We start from the raw sequence: 21,461 nt of genomic DNA, 5'->3' as shown, positions 1-21,461 counted from the left end.
TCTTTTTCTGAAAAAATGCATTTTTTCTGTAAATCACTTGAATTTCATCTCTAAATGATTTCATATTGTTATCATACTATAGTTATACATATATACATATAATTACATACTATGACCAGTGGGATGTAAGAATCATAAACTATTTACTGTGAACACACTTTTGAGTTTAAGTCATTATTGCTTATGTTCTCTTTGGAATTTTAGCATCTCCAGGCTCCAGCACTTGCTTAGCTGTTATGACTCCAGCGAACCAGTGTTTCTGGGAGAGCGGTACGGCTATGGCCTGGGCACTGGCGGCTACAGCTACATCACAGGAGGAGGAGGGTAACTATGAGCATGGCTTTCTGCACATACTCTCAGCATTAACTTCAGTTTCCACGATATAGGGCTCGGTCTGTGGCGGTGGGACCTATCCTGATACCTAAGTGCTCTGTAAATGGCAGCCGTTTCTATAATAGGAAAGTGAACATTAAATTTGCTAAATATGAAAAGAACACACTAAAGAATATTTTACCCCACGAAGAAATATAAATCGTTGTCAAGGTATTGGGTAGAAATGTCCCTATAGGAATAATTGTTTCTAGGTAGCCAATTAGTTTTGATTGGTTAAATGAAAAAAGAAATTTGGATATAGATTTTGTCAGAAAATAAGTCATTAGACTTTTAAATTATCTAGTGCTAATAAATCATATTTTGGAGAAGAGTAGTATAGAAGTTTAGACTTAAGCAATTAAATGATATTTGTGTAGGATTTATAGGTTTTAAATAACAGTGAAAAGTCAATGTCTTTAAATGAAGTATCTGCCTAATCTCTTGTGGGGAAAGATTTTGATTTGATTTATATGGGTAAATCAATTGAGCAATTAGCCTTTCTATTATTTCTGTAGTCTTTGCTATTGGGGTATGTAGGGAAAATCTTAACTTGGTATAAACTATAGTGATTTAAAGTCATTCCAACAGGTATTTACTGAATGTCCACCATGTGCTGAGCAACATTCTTGGCACTGGTTTCCAAACATCTGAAGGGTCAGGACTTTATATTCTTACTTTGCAGTCCCCGAGATCAGAATAGTTCCTACTGCAGGACCTCAAGAACCACATTCCAGGGGTTCTGGCTTGGTCTAGCTGATTCAGTGGTTAATATAGCATGGCTATGGACATGACTCTTTCATAGTGATAACTAAGCCTGGGCATGAGTACTGATCTTTCTTGAGCAGTGGCTGTGCCTCTTCCTGAGGTCATTAGCAACAAGAGATGCAGGTGCAGGTGGGCCTTCAAAAAGACACTAAAGGGAAGCCCAAGGAGTATTGATCTCTTCATTTAAAAAAAAAAAAGGAAAAAAAACCCTCAAGCTATGTGCAGCCGTATGGTAATGCATTTAGTTTTCAGTGGGTGAGGTACTGGGTCTGGTTAAGGATCTGGGCATGGTATCTGTTGAGTAAGAACTTCCTACCTTCGAAAGGGGTCCTGTTATTTGAATATGGGTTTGTATATTTTGTAGCACATAGGTGTCGATATACTTTTAACACAGAAGTGATTTTTTGTCAAGAAAACTATTTTGTTGTCTTCCTTGCCTGTTGGATGTCACTGTTAGGTCTGAGACTGGCCCTTGAAGCGGGAAATGGCACTTGACAGCACGCAGCCAGCATTGCCTTTCATTGCTCCAGCTGGTTGCTCATTCACTCCAGGAGCCTCCTGGGTGTGGGCATGGGGGATGAAAACAAAGACCACAGTTCCTTCCCTCCAGGCGCTCACAGGCTCGTGCCAGATTGACAGATACACTGCATGAGTGTCACTGCTCCCTTTCCCAGGCCCATGGTGGGCACTGTAACCATCAAGATGGCACCTTTAACCTCTTATATGTTCAACTTCTACCTTGCTACTGTGGACTTCCTGCCACCTCCAGTTTTCCCATCTTAAAACTCCTTCCTGCCACCACACCTCCCCCTTAAATCATCTTCAGAATCCACGATTCATGATCTCTGCTTCCCCACTTCCATCTGACCCCCGTGCTTGGCGTTCAACCTAAACCACCTTGCTGAGGTCTGTGGCCATGTCCATGTAGCCACATACAGTGGTGCGATTCCAGCCTCTCTTGTGTTTAACCTCTTGGCCGCCTTTGACAGCGGTGACCGCCGCTCCTTGAAAGCCTCCTTTCTCTTGCTTTCCAGAACAGTGTCCTCTCCTTGTGTATTCCTGCCTTTCTGAGCATTCCTTCCCAGGTCCTTGTTCCTGTGCCTTAAATGGCTGTGTTTTCCAGGCATCTTTTCTGGTGTTCTTTCTCTTCTCACTCTGTATTCTCCTTGATCTTATCTACCCCTGTGACTATGCTGAAAGCACCCAAACCTCTGTCCCCAGCCTACAGCTCTTTCCTGACTTCGAGGCCATGTCCACTGGGGTGACAAGACCCAGCACTGCCATCCTGACCTCATCCTCTGGCTCTGGCCCCCCTGCTTTAGTGTTTTTCCAGTCGTCTTGCTTCAGGGAATCACGAGTTCCCACCCCAGAGACCTGTGACTCTGCTTTACCCTTTCTCGCCCTCATTCCCCAGGACCCTGAAGTCACCCAGTCAGTTTGGTCTCATAAATACCACTTCTGTCTCCACCTCCCCAGGGCTAGTCGAGGTCACCCCACCTCTTACATGTGCGCTCCTGCCACAGCTCGTCTCCTCTGCTCCTTGCTGTCAACCACACTGTAGCCACAGAGACCTTTCCACAACCACGGCTGATCCTGTGGCCCTCCTGCTCAGAGGCCTTCACTCGCCTCCATTGCTTTTATTCTTCCACAAGAGCATGAATTCTTTCCTACTTTTGGCATCTGAGATAGTCTTTCGGATTCCTACAGGAGTCATGTTGGTCTGAGATTAGGCCTTATTTTAATCACCGCTGGTTTGCCGGGGCCACAGCCTCTCTGGGTGCTGCTGAGGCCACTGCATTGGGTCTGATTTCTCTGGGGGTCTTGTCTCCTTCCTCCTGCTCTCTAACCCAGCTTGTCCCTGAAAGCTGCCACATCTTGCTACCCACATGGGAAGGATTCCTTTCTCTAGCAATTAGTTCTTCTGGGTTTCATATCATCCATCTCTTCAACAATTCCATAGGTTAATGTGATTTTAATTTTATTTGGATTTTTTTTTTATTACCATGGGAAATGAAAGTCTTTGCATTCTTTTATAACCTCCTGTTACCTTTAGAATAGAGTCCAAATTCCTCATCAAGACTTACCAGGCCTCTCATGACCTTGACAGATGCTGTTTTACTTTTATAGCCTCATTCATCTGCACCTTCATCTTATTTCAGTTCCTCAGAGGCATTTCTTCTTTCCTCTTCCTCAAGACTGGCATCCACTGGTCTCTACAAAGCACTGTGTCCCCTCCCCAACTTTCTGTCTTTGTCACCTGGCTCATCCTTCTCATTTTTTTTTTTTTTTGGACACAATATAGCTCTTATTTATTCCTGGAAGCCTTTGACCTAGTCTGGCCTCTCAAGTCTGGGTTGGATGCCTTTCAAATATACTTTCATAGCATATTATGCAAAGCATTATCACTTAATTGCCTATTTACCTTTCTGTTTTCCACCTAAATTATGAATTATTTGAAAGCAGCACCTGTATCTCATTTCTCATTATATCCTCACTTCCTAGCATAGGGACTCATTTTTTACAAGGTACAATGAGTAAATGAACAAACAAATGCATGAACACTGAGCCTTGGTCTTTGTATAGCTAACGACTGTTGTAATACTCTGTTTTTCATAGCACTTTTGCAAAGATGCAGAAACATTCATCATGAGATTGTCTCATATCAACCTTTAGAAGAAAGCTGCAGACATCATGTTAAATGATTTCTCAGTAGACTTTTCTGATGATCCAGCTTAAGAACCAACATGATTTTTTTGTAAACAGCAAGTCAGGATCAATTAATGGCTTATAAAACCAATGAATGGATCATAACCATCATTTAAAAATAATGAAATATAAAATGGAATAGAATAAAATAGAAATATCATAGTGTATCACATGTAGTAAGGGTGTGTGTTGTTTTGTGAAATTTTGTTTGTTTTATACACACACACACACACACACACAATACATATAAATGGTTGTAGTATGAAATGTGTTTCTTGTGTTTCACTGTGGTTTACCGCCAAGTTTTTGTAAAGCCTTGCCTTCAACCATCTCCCCTCAGCCCCACGAAGCAGAGCTGAATTGGGAGTGTAGACTCCACAGTGATTTATGTGTAGATATTCTATATTGTTTGGAAAATGAGACCTTTGCATTTTTTTGAATGCAAATGTCTGGTGTTCACTTCGTTGCTTACTCCTGTGAGTAGGAAGCTATGATCAGGATGTCCTCATTCTCTTTGGCAGCCTCCTTGAAGGGGCTGAGGACAGTGTTACCTGGAGACAGCCCTGACCAGTTCATCTGCTGGAAGACCGGGAGAGGCGGGCGCATTTCTGATGCCCTTCACCTTCTGTATGTGTTCTTGATCTGCATGTGCACGGCCTTGGGCAAGCCCCTGCCCCCCTTTCAGTTTTTCTTCTGCTTAAAATTAGTATATTGTATATTAAAAGAAATCACATTATTAGTCTTCTAGCCTCTCAACATCTTTTTAATATTTAAAAGTTGGCAGGCAGAGCAGACATACCATGGTATGTCCAGTAGTTTTCCATTTTGGGGGAACTCTTCATTTTGAAACAACCCATCAGCATACTAATAAGCAAGTGTTATTAAAGGCTCGTGTGTACTTAGTTTGTGTGAATAATTAATGTAAGACTGTTCTGTATGAGTAGGGAAAAATAGAAAAGAAATTACTAATAAAGATTTTATGCTTACATTTTATCTTCCTGCAAAGTTAACTTTTCAGAGAGTGGGCCAGGATAAAAGAGTGGGCCTTCCTTTTCTTTTTCATTCTATTAGATGCTGACAAAAGAAAAAAATAAAGTGTTTGATATAATTAAATTGGGCTTAAGAGAAAGAAGATTACAGCTCTGATTGGAATACAAGTACAGTTGGATCTTGAACAACATGGGTTTGAATTGGGCAGTTTCACTTACATGTGGATTTTTTTTCATAAATATAGTATAGTACTGTAGATGTATTTTCTCTTCCTTATGATTTTTTTAATAACATTTTCTTTTCCATAGCTTACTTTATTGTAAGAATACAGTTTATAATACATATAACACACAATGTATTAATCGACTATTTATGTTATATCAGTAAGGCCAATAGTAGGCTATCAGTACGTAACTTTTAGGGGAAAGTAGGATCAGATTTTAAACTGTACATGGGGTTGGCCCCTCACCACTGCATTGATCAAGGTCAACTGCAGTATACTTACTTAGGAAATTCCCCTTGACGTGGCTTCAGATAGATGTTTTAAGGAAAGTGTCTGTCTCCAGCAGGTGCATGTCCCCTTACGTAGGCTCTTTTCCTGGGGTCGGGCAGATGAACAGGGGTTTGACTCAGCACGAAGGTGCTATCCCAGGCCCTGGTGGGCACTGGACTCTGAAAGAGGATTTCTGGTGAGTTTTCAAATGTGCAGTTTTCCTTTTGGTAGAGTTCACAAGAACTGTGTTTCTTCCTCTGGTACAGTCCTATTTTCTTGTATCAGCTTAAATAAAGAGCTGCTTTTTCCTCTTGTCTGGTCTTGTTTCACCGTGTTCTCTGGCATCTTGGTGGGGACAGGGAGAGTGCCCTGTTTATGTGTTGCATCACCAGGGCTTGGTCACTAGTATTAAACTACACTGAACTGAGCCCCCAGCTGAGCATGGAATCAACATTTCACATCAGGGATTGTATTCAAGGTCTTTGTCCTTTTTTCCTTCCCACTAGACTGATTCATAGAACTCCTTCCCCTCCCCCAGGAAGAAGATCTTTGTAAGGGCAGCTTTATTCTCACTTGTTTGATGCATCAAATTCTGTTGAGTGCTTACTGTGTGCAAGGCCCTGCATTTGGCTCTGGGAATATGTGAAGTGATAGACAGTTTTGCCTTCAAGGAAGTCGTTGCTTATTGGGAATGAATTTGTGAACCGTATTAGTCCCTTCAGCCCTATCAGCTATTGGATTATTCATACTACGAGAAGATCCATTACTACCGTAGGGCCAGACCGGCCCTATATTTTAGGACCAATCTGTATTTCAAAAAGAGGAGGATGTATTGCAGGAACTTGGTGTGAAAGGGTTGGAAAGGGCCAGAGGGATAAAACGGGGCAGGTGGCTCTCCCAAGAGCTCAGTAACTACAGAAAGCTGGTACTGCCCCAAAGGCTGGAAGAGCAGGGCAAAGGCTGTGTTCTGGAGCCTGTCCATGTGGGTTGCTGTGGATGATCTTGCAGTTGGGTCTCAGCACTGCATCTGAGCCAGTCCCAGCACTGGCTCCCCATTGCTGCTGTGGTTCTGGCCCTGGAGCCTGGGGCTACCCAGCATCGCCTGCCTCTGCCACAGAGACTGCCAATGCCTGAAGCCGATGGCCTCCCCTAGTATTGTGCCCCTCATGGACAGATTGAAGCCGGGTCTTCGCTGGCAAGGGAGTCTGGAAAATATTGTTTCACAGTTTCCAGCCTCCTGCAAATCTGAGGGCATAGAATGGCAGGACTGGGCATGAGTTCCACCAGAAAGTACCCAACATACCAGGTCAAGTAGCATCATAGCACTATTTGAGGCAAGTCAACCTCTCTCTCTCTCTCTCTCTCTCCTTTCTCTTTCTCAAAATCACCTTAAAGAAGCGTCCACAGACTGGAATCACTTGGACAGTGAATGCAAGGTTGTTTCAGTTAGATTTGATCTCACTGTCGGTCATCACTTATATGAGTGAGGTACCTGGGCCCATCTACTTGCTGGGAATGTTGGTGGATTTTGTTATTGATCTCATTGAGAGTGTTAAAACTAAAGAACTATTCTAATTTTCCATTGGCATATTAGGAAAAGAACATTGTATAGTATTCATTTGCAAGAACGATATAAAGAAATAAAATTGCCTATTAGATAGGTAAACACTTCTTCAAAGGAAATTTTCCTTTCATAGAAAGCACAAATCATGTCCCCCAGAATAACTATGAAATATGAAACACTGCTGATGTCAACATCTTTATCAAGAATGTGGCCTCTGAATTATATTTATTTAGATTAAAGGTCTTGAGGAGCTGCTGCCCTAACCCCTTTCTCTGTCTGCTCTGGCTTCCCACTAGAATGGTCTTCAGCAGAGAAGCAATCAGGAGACTTCTCGCGAGTAAATGTCGCTGCTACAGCAATGACGCCCCCGACGATATGGTCCTAGGAATGTGCTTCAGTGGGTTGGGAATCCCTGTGACACACAGCCCTCTCTTCCATCAGGTGAGAACAATGTTTTTATATCTACCTTAGAGGGAGAGAGGGGGATTTTTCTTCTCACTTAAAGATCCTACTTCATTCCCTTCACATATTCTTCTGGAAACAATCTTAAGAACTATGGGTTGGTGCTATACCATGTACAGCAGGAAAATGGAAGGCAGAAACCTCTAGAAAATGAAATGGTGTTCGACCATTGTCCTTGAATATAGGACCAGGGAAAAGCTGCTCTTTTTTTCCCCCCTCTATTTTTGAGTTAAAAAATTGATGGCATTTAAAAATTATTAAATGCTATCTAGAAATATACAGGAATAACCTAATATTTCCTGCTGTATATATGCCAAGTGTATGTAATTCTCTACTGTCCTAGGTTTTTACACTGTCCACTGGTTACCTTTTTATTGGGTTTACTCCTCTTTGGTTACTATTGAGATGAGTGATTAAACACTATTAAGCTTCAATTTAGTATCTCAATAAGCATATAATGTTGGGGTGGTTGTTGTCTGAGATAATGTTTGCCAGGGATGGTTGGTGCTCCAAACCACCATACCGTGGTTTGGAGAAGGGAATCCTCCACACTATTTTTGGTAGTTTTTAAGAATCAGGTCAGTGAATGTTCTGATGTTGTAAGAATATGTTGTCATATTTAGTAACCAGCAGCAAATGCTATCATAGCAATATAGAAAATTGAACATGACAGAAATAGCACTATAGGAAATAACTTGAACAAGGCAAAGAAAGTGTTTGCATTATCAAGAAAGGCAGAATCCATTTCTGCATCTTGAGGACCATAAGGGAGAATAAAAAGAGACTTTTCATAATAAGAAATATATGAGAAACCTTTCTTCATACCAGCTAAGAGTACTTATCCATCTTTTAAAACCTTGAGATGTCTTAGCCATCTTAAGCCTATGTGTTGTGTTATGGGATGACTTAGAGAAGCAAATTATTTTCTCTTGCTCTCTCATAGTGTTTCACTTCTAGAAAAGGAAAGGTAATTAAAACTGTTGGTGTATAAGGGGAATGACTTATTATTGTTAATAATGTAGTGTTAGATTTTTACAGCAGCCTTCACTAAGGGAAGAATATGCTAGTAAAGAAAATGATAAAGAGAAAAGAAAGAAGAAAAGTACTCTTTAAGCACAAATCCTTTGAAGATAATTTAAAAATGAAAAAAAAAAATTGTCATTTCCCAGACTTTAAAACTCTTGATTTATCTAATTCACATAATAAATTTTAAATCTTTCCAAAATTGTAAAATATGCTTAAAGTGTATCCTCCCCAACAGATACCACTATATCTTCTAATTCTTAAGCCTCTTTTAGAGAGTTTGCTATAATTTAGAAATTATTTCCCATTTATAATGCTTGAACAGTGATCCAAATAGTGTATTTTTTCATATTGAAAAACACATATGAGGCAAAGAGATACAAATCCAAGATTCCTGAATAGTTAGAGATAGAGTGGGCTTTTGGAAACAGTCTCAGATACAAAATTGCCTGGGCCACTTTCCTTCTCTTTTTAGTCAGGGGAGGTTATTGTGAAATCATAGGCTTAGAAGGGGGCTTCAAGGAATGTCTAGTGTATCCTTTTATTAAAAACAAAGGATCTGGAGCATATGGTTTTCTGTTCTTTCAAAATTATATGCTACCAGTGGGTATGGCAGCATGCAATGGCCAGTGAATCCTCTGCATAAAATTGTCAAAATACTCATTCAGGACTCTGGAAATCAACCAAAGCATTGAGAAGCATTTATTCCTGAAAAACTGCTATAGTTTCAGTAAGACCAACAAGAGTATGAGGTTTCTCCCTGAAACCCCCTCTCCCTCCCTTCCCCCAGCCTCTACCTCTCCATCCACCCCAGCTTGGTTGGAAAGAGCAACAGCAGTTTGACCAGTGTGGGCCTTGCTGGGGAAAATGGCAGCTTTGCTGTCAGAGGGGGTGGACTTGGTTTGGGTAGGGAGAGTTAAAAACCCATAGATAGGTCACCTAAAATAGTTACACTTGGTAGGAAAGAAATAAGAAAAATCTGCACCTTTATGGGCCCGAGGTTGCAGTCTCAGATATGGTAAAGGGTATCTTAGCCAGAAATTTAATACTTAGTACGCTGGAAATAAGAGAGAAATAACAGGGCTAGGAAAGCTCTCCACAATTCTCTGGCTTACTGGGAAACCGTGTGCATGCACATAGGACACTGGATGAGCCTAGCAGAAAGTAAAATACAAGGCAAATTTGAGAACCCACTGAAGCTTTGAATGCACTTTCCAACCTATACATAGGTAGAAGCCTTATGAGCTTGTGGTATTTGAGCATAACTTCTGCCTATATCATAAGTTGACTACTAAGCTATTCAAGCACAGAGGTGACCTCTAGCAAGACCAAGCTACAAGATAAAAGTTAGAACTAAAAGATTAGTGGAGGTATTAGTAACCACATACTGCAGTGAGAAAGATTCCACAGTGTAAATCCAGGCAAATCACTTTTTAAAAAGTAGTAAAAATAAACAGATTTGTTGTTACAATACATTCTCAAAATAATCAACTTCCAACAAATTATCATGATACAGAGATTTGCTGAGGGAAAAATGTAGGAATAGAAACTGACTGAGTGGGACCACATGTTGGAGTTGATAGATAAAGACTTCAAGAAGCTAATAAAATTACAGTCACAGAATTAAAGGAAACCATCTTCATAGACTCAAAGGACAATATGATGACAATGACTCAACAAATAGCAAATCTTAATAAAAAATAGAAACTATGATAAAAAGACAAATGAAAATTCTATAGTTGTAAAACCAAATAATTGAAATGAGAAATTATCTGGGTGGACTTAACAGTAGATTGAGATGGCAGAAGAAACAATGAATCTGAAGGCAGATCAATAGAATTACCCAGTCCAAAGAAGACAGAGAAAAATGACTAAAGAAAAGTGAACAAAGCTTTAAAATACTTTAAACCATAAAGTGTACCAACATACATTTCATGGGAGTCCTAAAAAGTGAGCGGAGAGAGAATTGGATAGAAATTTTTTTTGAAAGAAATAGGGTTGAAACTACCCAAATGTGATGAAAAACATTAATGCATAGCTCTAAAAGTTCAACAAAGCTCAAGTAGTATAATCATGAAAAGAATCATACACAGAAGTGTTACAGTCAAACTGTTAAAAGACAATGAAAAAGTGAAAGTCTTAAAAGCAACCTAATGAAAAGGGAAACAAAAAATATAGTTACTGGCTGATTTCTCATTAAAAATAATAGAAGCCCAAAGGCAGAAGTCAAAAAAGAAACCAATCAACTAATGATTCTATATCCAATAAAACAATCCTTCCCAAACAAAAGTGGAGTAAAGATATCTGTAGGTAAACAAAAAGTGAGAGAAATCTTTACTAGTAGACCTTCCCTATAAGAAAACTAAAGGAAATCCTTTAGGCTGAGTGAAAATGGTACAACGGTAATTAGAATATACAGGAAGGAATGGAAGAATACAGATAGGGTTAATATGGAGGAAAATATAAGACTGTGTGTTTATTCATATATGTATGTATGTGCATATATATAATTAAAAGAACAAAAGTGTGTATAAACACACAGACATATATATTGTCTCTCTTAATTTCTTTAATAAATATAATATTGTTTAAAGCAGTAATTATGACCCTATTGTTGGGTTTATAACATAGTAAATGCAATATATATGATGATAATAGTGCAAAGGCAAGGGGGAGGAAATGAAGCTATATTGTAGCAATTGATTTTATTGGAATTAAGTCAGTATTAACCTAAGTTAAAGATGCATATTGCTATCCTTGGAGCAATCTCTGAGAAAATGATTTTAAATATATAGCTTAAAATATCAATAGAGGGATTTAATTATACACTAAAAGATTTTGTTTAACCAAAGAATAAAGGAGAAACAGAGGGACATAAAGCATGAGACATATAGAAAATAAATGGCAAAATGACTGATAAAAATTCAGGTATATCAATTATTACATTAAAAATGAATGGACTAAACTCTTTAGTCAAAAGGCAGATATTGTCAAATCTCATAAAAAGCAAGATTGGACTATATGTTGTCTATAACAGTCAAGTACACTTTAGATTCATAGACACAAATAGGTTGAACGTAGAAGGATGGGAAAAGATGAACCCTGCAAACAGTTAATCATACAGAGTTTGAGTGTCTGTGTTAAACACAATACACTTTAAGAAGAGGAATATTACTAGAGAGAAGGAGGGATATTTCATAACCAAAAGTCAATACATTAAGAAGATACAGTAATTATAAATGTATATGTATACCTAACAGATCTTCAAAATACATGAAACATAAATGGACAGAATTGAAATGAGAAATGGACAAATACAAACTACTTGACTTAACTGACATACATTGTTTCATCTGACAACAGCAAAATGCACGTTCAAGTGTGCATGGAATGTTCTAAAGGATAGATCATGCACTAGTTCATAAAACATGTCTAAGCAAATTTTAAAGGATTGAAAACATACAAAATATATCCTCCCAGCAATGGAATGAAATTAGAAATCAACAGAAAAACATGGGAGAATTTCTAAATATTTGAAAATTATACAACACATTTTAAAATAATCTTGGGTCAAAGAAGAAATCATAAGGCAGGTTAGAAAATGACTTGAATAAAAATGAAAACAAAACATAACAAAAGTTTTTAGCATAGCTATATAGGGATTAGAGGGAAATTTATAGTTTTAAACATACTAGAAATTCATAGGGGTGGGAAAAATTAAGGGGGGGCGGAAATCAGAGCAGGAGACAAACCATGAGAGACTATGGACTCCGAGAAACAAACTGAGGGTTTTAGAGGGGAGGGGGTGGGGGATGGGTTAGCCCAGTGATGTGTATTAAGGAGGGCACGTACTACATGGAGCACTGGGTGTTATATGAAAACAGTGAATCATGGATCACTACATCAAAAACTAATGATGTATTGTATGGTGACTAACATAACATAATAAAATTAAATTAAATTAAAAAAATCATTAATCTAAACATCTGCATTGAAACCAAAGAATATTATTCAAATCTGAATTAAGTGGAATAAAATAAATATTAAAGGTTAAAGCACAAGTCAATGTAGAAAACAGAAAAGCAGCAGAAAAAAATTAGTTAAGCCAAAAATGAGTTATTTTGGAAAGATCAGCTAATTTGGTAAACCTTTAAGCTAGGCTGTCCAAGAGAAAAAGAAAGAAGACACAGATTACCAAAGTTAGGAATGAAAGAGCGGACATTATTGCAAATCCTACCAAAATTGTGCCTACAAGTTAGACAATTTAAATGAAATGGGAGAAATTTCTTGCATCACACTCATTAGCAAAACTGTCTTAAAAAGAAATAGAAAAATTATCTGAACCTACATACATTGATGGAATGGAATTAAAGTAGTGAGAAAGCTTTCCAATTCATTTTATGAGGCCAATATTAGCCTAGTATGTCAAAGACACATATTGTTGGGTTGCCTGGGCAGAGCAGTTGGTTAAACTTCTGACTCTTAGTTTCAGCTCAGTTTGTGATCTCAAGACTCCTAAGATCGAGCCCCATATCAGGCTCCACACTCAGTGGGAGTCTGCTTAGATTCTCTCTCTCTCTCCCCTTGCCCCTCCCACCCCCACACATGCTCTCTCTCTCTCTGTCTCTCTCAAATAAATAAATCTTAACAAAAAGATGCATATTGTTATCCCTAGAGCAAGAATTTAGGAAATCACTCCAAAAATATTGCTAAAAAAATAACAGAAGGGATTAAAATGATATATGACAAAAGTAAACTACAAGCCAATATTACTCTTGAACATAGATGGAAAAATCCTTTACAGAATATTAGTAAACTGAATCCAGCAATATATAAAAGGGGTTATATGCCATGACCAGCTGGGATTTATCACAGGAATGCAAACTTGATTTAATATCCAAAATCTATATACCATATGAGTAGAATAATGAATAAAAACCACATGATCCTCTCAATAAATGCAGAAAAAATATTTGACAAATCTAACACCACGTCATGATTAAAAAAATGAAAACAAATAGAAAAACAAAAAACAACTCTCAACCAAATAGAAGTTCCTCAATCTGATAAAGTGAATCTTAAAAATAACAAAATTGGGAACAAGGTAGGAATGTCTGTTCTCACCACTTTTATTCAGCAGTATATTCAGTGTTTCTAACCAGTGCAATAAGCTGAAAAAAATATATATGTATGTATATATATATTTACATACACACATATACATAACTACATATATACATACATACATTACATATATGTATACAGATATATAGTAAGGATACAAGTTGGAAGAGAGGAAGTAAAACTGTCTTTATCCACAGACCACATCTTGTATGTAGAAAATCCTACAGATCTACCAAAGGAAAAAGAAACTACCAGAACTAACAGATGAGTTTAGCAAGGTTATAGGCTACAAGGTCAACATACAAAAGCAATTGCGTTTTTTTTTTTTTTTTGGCAACAAAAAATCTGAAAATGAAGAAAACAATGTCATTCAAAATAGCATCCAAATGAATAAAATACTCAGGAATAAATCTAAAAAGGAAGTTACACTGTACACTACAATGAAATTCTGCTGAAATTAAGATCTAATTAAATGAAGAGATATATACCATATTTATGGTTTGGAAGACTCAATATTGCTATGATGGCAATTTTCTCCATTGGTTTTTAATAAATATTCACTTAAAATGAATTTTATTATTTCATCTATTCATAGTGTTTCACCTAAAATTAACTTATTTTGAATGTCTAAATGACATTCTGGATCAGAGATGAATTTTTACATTAAGTCCCTTACAATAAATAATAAGCACATCTTGCCCCCATCTCCACTCCCACTGCTCCTTTGACCTAGTTTTTACCTCCAGGGCAGTGTGATGAGGGCCAATTCAATTGTCCTACATAAGTGGTGAGATACTCCATAGGCAAGGGACAAAGAAAAATTGTTTTCTCTGCTTCTAAAGGTGAACTTCCTTACTTCAGCATTTTGGTATGCAAATAAATACCCCATTCTTCCTTGAAATGTAAATGTATCCCAGGACGGAAAGTGTTCAGGTCTTTCTGGCACCTTGGGGTTTACCCTCAGGACTTAGTTCAGGGATATAACCGTTGGCCTCTCCAAGAGATAAGGGGAGTTTTACTCTCCTTTAGGATCTGAGCAGTTAACTAGACAAATGGAATGTGAACTGTTTCTTGTGGGCTATAGGGCTTTTTTACAGGAAATTTTATTTCTCCACATTCCCCAAATTCATCTATAGATTCATTGCAATCCATACCAAAGTCATAGTAAGCTTCTTTGTAAAAATTGACAAGCTGATCCTAAAATTTACATGGAAATACAAAATAATTCTTAAAAATGAGATCAAAATTGGAGGATTTACCTTTCTATGATTTCAAAACTTACTATAAAACTATGATAATCAAGACAAGCTGCTATTAGTATGAGGATAAACACACACACACACATACATATCAATGGAACAGGATAGAGATTCTAGAAATAAACCCTTTCATTTGTGGTAAACTTGTTTTTGACAAAGATGCCAAGGCAATCCAGGGGAGAAGTGGCACAGATGGTCAGTCGGTGCTAGAGCAATTATGTATTTCCACACACAAAAAAATGAACTTGGAACTTAGCCTCATACCACACACAAAAATTAACTCAAAATGGATCATAGTACAAAAATATAGGAGCTAAAATTATAAACTGCTGGAAAAAACATAGGGTTAATTCTTTGTGACCTTAGTTTAGGCAGAGATTTGGGGCATCAAAAGTATGATCCATAGAAGGAAAAATTCATAAATTGAACTCATAAAATTTAAAAAAAACTTTGCTCTTCAAAAGATATCCTTAAGAGAATAAAAAAATTTCATAACCTGGGAGAAATGTTTGTAAATCATGTATCTGATAAAGGACTTGAATCCAGAATACATAGCACATCTTTTACAACTCAATAAGAAAATCAACTGCTGAGTTTAAGCTGGGTTGAACAGACATTTCTCTAAAGAGAAAGATTGAACAGACATTTCTCTAAAGAAAATGCATAAACAGCTACTAAGCACATGGAAAGATGCTCAACATTATTAGTCATTAGGGAAATGCAAACTAAATTCACATGTATAGAATGCCTATAGGCAAACAGATCATTCCCAGTGCTGCTGAGGATGTAGAAACCTGGATGTCTAGTGGGGATATAAAATACAGTCACTTTGGAAATGTTTTGGCAGTTTTTAAAAAATTAAACATATACGTGGCAGGCCATTTATGATGACATAGATCTCATTAGTCCCCTCCTGCTGATACTCCTACCCTGCGTTTTCCCCTCTCCTGAGTATGAGCCAATAGCATATGGCAAAGGTGATGGGATGTCTCTTCTATCATTAGGTTACAAGGGATTGTGACTTCCATCTTCCTTGTAGACTCTCCCTACTTCCTTCCTGGCTTGTAGGTTTTGCTGAAGCAAGCTGCAAGGGGGAAGGGTATGAAAGTGAAGCCCTCAGCTCAGTAGCCCCCAAGGAACTGAATGTTACTAGTAACCACTGAGTGAGCATGGACGTGGATCTTTTCCTAGTTGAGCCTTCAGATGAGATCATAGAGCCTGGGCTGACATCCTGATTACGATCTTGTGAGAGACCATGAAGCAGAAGTCCCAGCTATGTGTTGCCAAGACTCCTGACCCATGGAACCTGTGTGATAATAACTATGTGTTGTTTGTATGGTGTATCCACTCAATGTGATATATTGCTCAGCCGTAAAAGTAATGAACTACTGATGCATACAGCAATGCTAATGAAGGAAGCCAGGCTCAAAACATTCATAGTGTATGGTTCCATTCTAGAAAAAGGCAATACTATAGAGAAAAAGCAAATCAGTGGTCTCCTGGGGCTGCCAGTGAGGGTGGGGATTGACTGAAAATACACGGCAGAGAATTTGGGGGGAATGGCCGTAGTCTTCTAAAACTGGATTTGTGGTTGCTTAAATATGGAAATCTATAAATTTTCAAACTGCCACGACAGTGTGCGAATTGTATGGTATGTAAATCGTATGTCAATACAGCTATAAAAAAATGTGTTTGTCTAAGGAAATACAAATTTGATCTCTGTTGCACTGTTCAGTGTGCTCTAACATTTACAGATTAAGTTTTAATTTCACCCAATGTATGTCCTTCCGTGCAGTTTACACCATCTCTCTCTTCCCACGCACAGCTTCCCATCATGCTCCATGTCTGTTCCTAAGGCCTCCTCCTTTGCCCCCAACCCTGCCTGTTTGGTACTTCCTTTTGGCATTTTGGGCACAGAGATGTGATTATCAGAGTCCATCTAGACTTCTTGGTGTTACAGATGCCTCTGTGGATGCCTTTTACTTCTCTAATCTTGTTCTTTTCCAAAACTGCATTTGCCAGAAATGATTAGCACATACTAATATTTAGTAAACCAGCTCTTCACTCGTGTCCTAACATGCAACTGCAATCACTTCTGGAATCCGCATTAATAGAGGGAAAGATATTATGGATTTCTTTTTTTCCTGTGAGATGCGTTTGTGTCTCTGAGAGTTCATTTTTAAATGTGAAAAACAACCCAAGATTTGTTTCCACTGTTTTTCTTTCTTTCTTCTGGGAGCATTGTGGAATTATCTGAGAACTGAATTGAGAGTATGTTTTTCCTGGGGTTTCTTCCAAGCCAGTAAATTCCCAGAGGCCTTGCAAGTAGACATCACATATGAATCCCCTCAGCTAATACTCAGAACTTGCTCAACTCTGTTAGACATTATTCTAGTGTGTATTTTTGGTCTTTGTTTCTCTCTCTTCCTTTAAAATTGCCTTCTTAGATTTTTAACTCCATGAGCATTTAGAATTTTTAAAGGACAGTGCATGTTTGGTATGGAACTTCTCCCCCCCTCCCCGCCCATCATTTTGAAGTCTTTTGTGCAGTTGTTATTGTTTGAACAGTCATCGGAGCAGGATATTTGTGCCACCCCAGGATAAAGCCCCCCAAGGGGGCCAGGGCAGCTGAGGCACTGTTGATATGCACACGGAATGAGGACCAGCTGCAGGTGTGCTGCCAGAACACTGGACTAGAGCTGGGCTGGGCACCTGCTCTTGTCCCCATTCTAATAGGTGCCAGTCCTGTTGACCTAGGGAATTTATAAATTCTGTGAGCTCCTGCTTCCTCATCTATAAATTGAGGATGAATCAAGATACTCTGATCATCTTGCAAGGTTGTTTCAAGGGTTGAATGAGATAAAATTTAATGAAGGTATTTTATAAACCATTTAAGAGGATTTATGTAAGTATTCATTGCAAACATTTAAGCAGAATGTAATAAAATACTAGCATAGAGACTAGTTTTCAAAATGTTTCCTGTCTAGCTTTAATAAAGCCCAGACTGTTTTAGTATTGATAACCCAGTGAGTTACTGTATAACACAGGTGGGCTATATAAATCTGTAAACAAGATAAGCATTGAGAGAAAGGTAGATGCTTTGTTTAGAGTAAAAAAAAAAAAAAAAAAATAGTATCTGGTTTCTGTTTCCTTCCATACCCTGAAGGTTACTTCAGTCTCAGCCATCCTAGGCTACGTCTGATTCTGCTTAAACTTCATTTTGTAAGTTCTAGAGAATCCTGAAATGATGACAATGCAAAAACTTTTTAGGTCCTCTTGCAAAGTGCTTCTGGTTACTCCATGTTTCCCTTGCCATTTCTGGAATCAGACTCCATATCTGGGTAGGAAGAAAGTGTTGAGTTACCTCACCCTTTTCCCTGATTCCTGATGAGCTCTGCATTTCCCTACACTGACATCAGGGCAGTGGACAGGCAAGGGGAGCCCCGAGAACACTTCACACACACACACACACACACACACACACACACACACACACACACACACACACACACCATGTATGGCTAGAGTTTCTTTAGAGAGGCTTGGGAAATAGCAATCTTTCTGCCTTTTGCAGAAGTTATAATAGTCACTTAAATGACTTACCAAGGAAGTAAGATACTTTATATCTATTACCATGGTTGAGGAATCTCCCAGAGGTATGACTATGGAACATAGAAGCAAAAAGTGGTACATTTGGGATATTAAAGTAATTGGAGATACAAAAGCAAAGAGCCTCGCATCAGAGAGAGGGTATTGGAAAAGATTTTCCTTTTTGCTTTTAGATTCTCTTAAGCAATATCAAATATTGAAGAAAAGCAGGCACTTCATAAATTCAAATGCTATTCTGAAGCAAAATTATTTTCAGTGAATAAAGGAATGTAATTCTCTGTTCTTCCCACAGGCTCGGCCCGTGGATTATCCCAGGGACTACCTTTCTCACCAGGTTCCCGTATCCTTTCATAAACACTGGAACATCGATCCAGTAAAAGTGTATTTCACGTGGTTGGCACCCAGGGAGGAAGACAAAGCCAGGCAGGAGACAAAGAAAGGCCTTAAGGAAGAGTTATAAAACATGCCGGCCTGTGAGCACAGTTTGGGTCAGAGACAGAATTGGAGACTGGCCTAGTCCTGCTGAGCTGTGATCATTACTGCTTCCGCGTGCCACACGGCATTGGAAGCCTTCTGACTTTAGGTGGAAATTACGTATATGGTATTTTTTGAGGGGGGAGGAAGCAGAGTCATAGGGAAAACAGATTTTTTTTTCTGGGAAAAAAAATCATTTGCTTTTTGCATTATGCAGTTACTGTACTATACCACGATTACTGTGTATTTTTCAAGCTGTGATACAGCAGCTTTATTACTGTCACAGAAAAATAAATGGTACCAGAAGTCTCCTTCCTGTTTTCTCTCTTCATTATAAAGTGTCAGATGGGCTTGAGACTGAGAAGACATGACTGTATTTATATATATATGCTCTAGACATATTCTCCATATACTATATATATAAACACACACACTTCATACAGAAGAGGCAACATCTGGTGACATGGATATTACCACGGCATGAACTTTTTAACCATATTACTGATGATGAAAATTATTTTCTGGTTATTCAGTAGGAATAATGCTGTATTAAATATCACTCATAAAACATCATAAAAGTTGAGATATGAAGTCCCCTGTAGTCTATAATTAGGGTTGTTATGTTTTATCTATTTTTCTCTTTGTGCCTCGTAAAAAGAGAATAAGAAGTCTTCTGCTAGAGCTTTCTATTTCTTTAGAGGTTCATCTGTGTTCTATTTCTCCCCAAAGCCCTATCTTTATGACCTACTTGTAACACAAAAGTATACTGGATGCTGCCAGAAAATAGGTGTTCTCAATATTTAAAAACAATGTTGTCGTGCTTTATTCAAGTCAGTGAGCTCTGTATAAGTCTCAGGAAGTGAATTAAATTAATTTGTACCTGACGTTTTACTCTTAGTTTTCTTTGAATGTTACTTAATGACTCTCTCCTGGCTCATAATAAACCCTCCAGTGTACCCATTAAACTTTAGTGGAAGGACAGTGTGGTGATTTGGCAACTTCCCTGGGTTCTTACAGAACGAGATTTGAACATAGTATTTTGAAACAGCTCTAATTTTCAAATTATATCTTTAATATATAGTAATTTAACACATTCGTTATTAATTTGTAAAAAGGACTCTTAATTTTTAATTATATAATTCAGTTTTTCTAAGGGTGTTTACATAAAATTTGATTTTTGTATGTCTTAAACTAATTTTGGTCTAGTAAAATACTTTCCTCTTTTTTAAAAATAAAAATTGCTATCCATTAACTTCACTTGTAAGGCTTTTATAGCCAAGCACAGGGTTTTAAAGCCATACCACCAAAAGTACCCATGTGTGTTTTTTAACAGTACATTTTCTTGTAGCTTAGATTGGACTCATTTCCAAAATGATGCAATAGTATTTTGACCGTGGTTCCAAATTAGCAAATACCAGGACTGGTGTGTTTTCAGTGGTCACCAAATGCACTGGATTCATTTTTATGAAAGTGGATTTTGTGGCCTGTCCAAGGAATGGATCAGAGACGATCAACTGGATGAGAAGCACCCTAAGGATTTCTAGATCTGTCAAACTGTTGGTGATGACATCAGCATCATTGGCGTAGCTGGGATTGTTGTCGGAGCTACCACTGCCAACACTTTCATGTCATCTGTGATAATACCCCTGGAGGACCTGGGTGCCTAATCCAGTGGAGAAGAGGCTTTGGTTCTTCCTGCCCCTGCCTCCCAACTGTCAAACTCAGAATATAGCATATTCATTCGACAGGAGTGAACCGGCATCTGTACATGATGATCTGTGTCAAGCTTTCTTATGATCAGTGCCTTCTACTGATACCGGAGCACCTCCTCTGGTACTTGTAGGTATTTTGTGAATTATGTTTACTTTTTGGAACTATGTAAGTCTAACCACAAATAAAAGGTCTTTGCCTACATTACTCATTTCTCCAATGTAGTCATTAGTCCAACCTAGAGTGGGAAGGGCAAAGGGAAAAAGAATGACTAAAGTCAGGGGGAAAAGTTGGTGGCTCAGTGAACACAGTTCTCAGAAAAATTAATAAGCTATTCTTTTAAGAGAAAAACCATCAGACATTGAAGATATATTTATACAAAGTCTGTGAAACCATTATCTATCTTATTATATAACAAGTGGAGATGTTATTTTGGAATGGATTCCCATACAGTTCGTATCTACATTTTGAATCTGAACTTCCCAGGACAGGTAGTGTCCTATTCATATTTCTTGTGCCTTTTTAATAGGAATTTACTTCCAAATGCTTTTTTTTTTATCCTAGGGATGTCAACATCAAGGAATAACTGGAATGCTATTTTTTGCTTTTAAGTCACTTCTGATATAACTAAAGCTAAGTTGTCTGACTATGTAGGATTTTACATCTTACAGCTAAATCAGAAATTCAGATACAAACACAGCCTTTATGGAATGTTCGAGAACATAAAACAATAGCACAAAGTGATGATATGCACAGGTATGTAAGTGTCAGTGTTCTCTGAATTTCCTGATTATTGAATACCTTTAGTGTTTCCACATCCATATCCATTAAAATAGCTTATGTGTTTTTCCTCAAAAATTGATAATAGAAGAATGCTAGAAGAATTTTAAGAATGTTTCTATTGTTTTTC

General features: G+C 38.0%; 1 protein-coding gene across 1 annotated transcript in view; it reads left to right on the top strand.

Moving 5' to 3' along the window:
* Nucleotides 1-20,758, top strand: part of B3GLCT (beta 3-glucosyltransferase) — a 116,582-nt gene extending 95,824 nt beyond the window's left edge. Inside the window, exons 13-15 of the mRNA XM_025875089.2 lie at nucleotides 205-324; nucleotides 7,187-7,331; nucleotides 18,660-20,758. Of these exons, the coding sequence (XP_025730874.1) occupies nucleotides 205-324; nucleotides 7,187-7,331; nucleotides 18,660-18,827 (433 nt within the window). The 3' untranslated portion in view covers nucleotides 18,828-20,758. The remainder of the gene's footprint in view (nucleotides 1-204; nucleotides 325-7,186; nucleotides 7,332-18,659) is intronic.
* The last annotated feature ends 703 nt before the right edge of the window (nucleotides 20,759-21,461 follow it).

Source organism: Callorhinus ursinus, unplaced genomic scaffold (genome assembly GCF_003265705.2).
Source record: "Callorhinus ursinus isolate GAN/ISIS: 27379988/994484 unplaced genomic scaffold, GSC_fseal_2.0 scaffold7, whole genome shotgun sequence".
In the NCBI taxonomy this organism is placed as follows: domain Eukaryota; kingdom Metazoa; phylum Chordata; class Mammalia; order Carnivora; family Otariidae; genus Callorhinus; species Callorhinus ursinus.
This window is presented reverse-complemented; position numbering and strand designations above follow the sequence as displayed.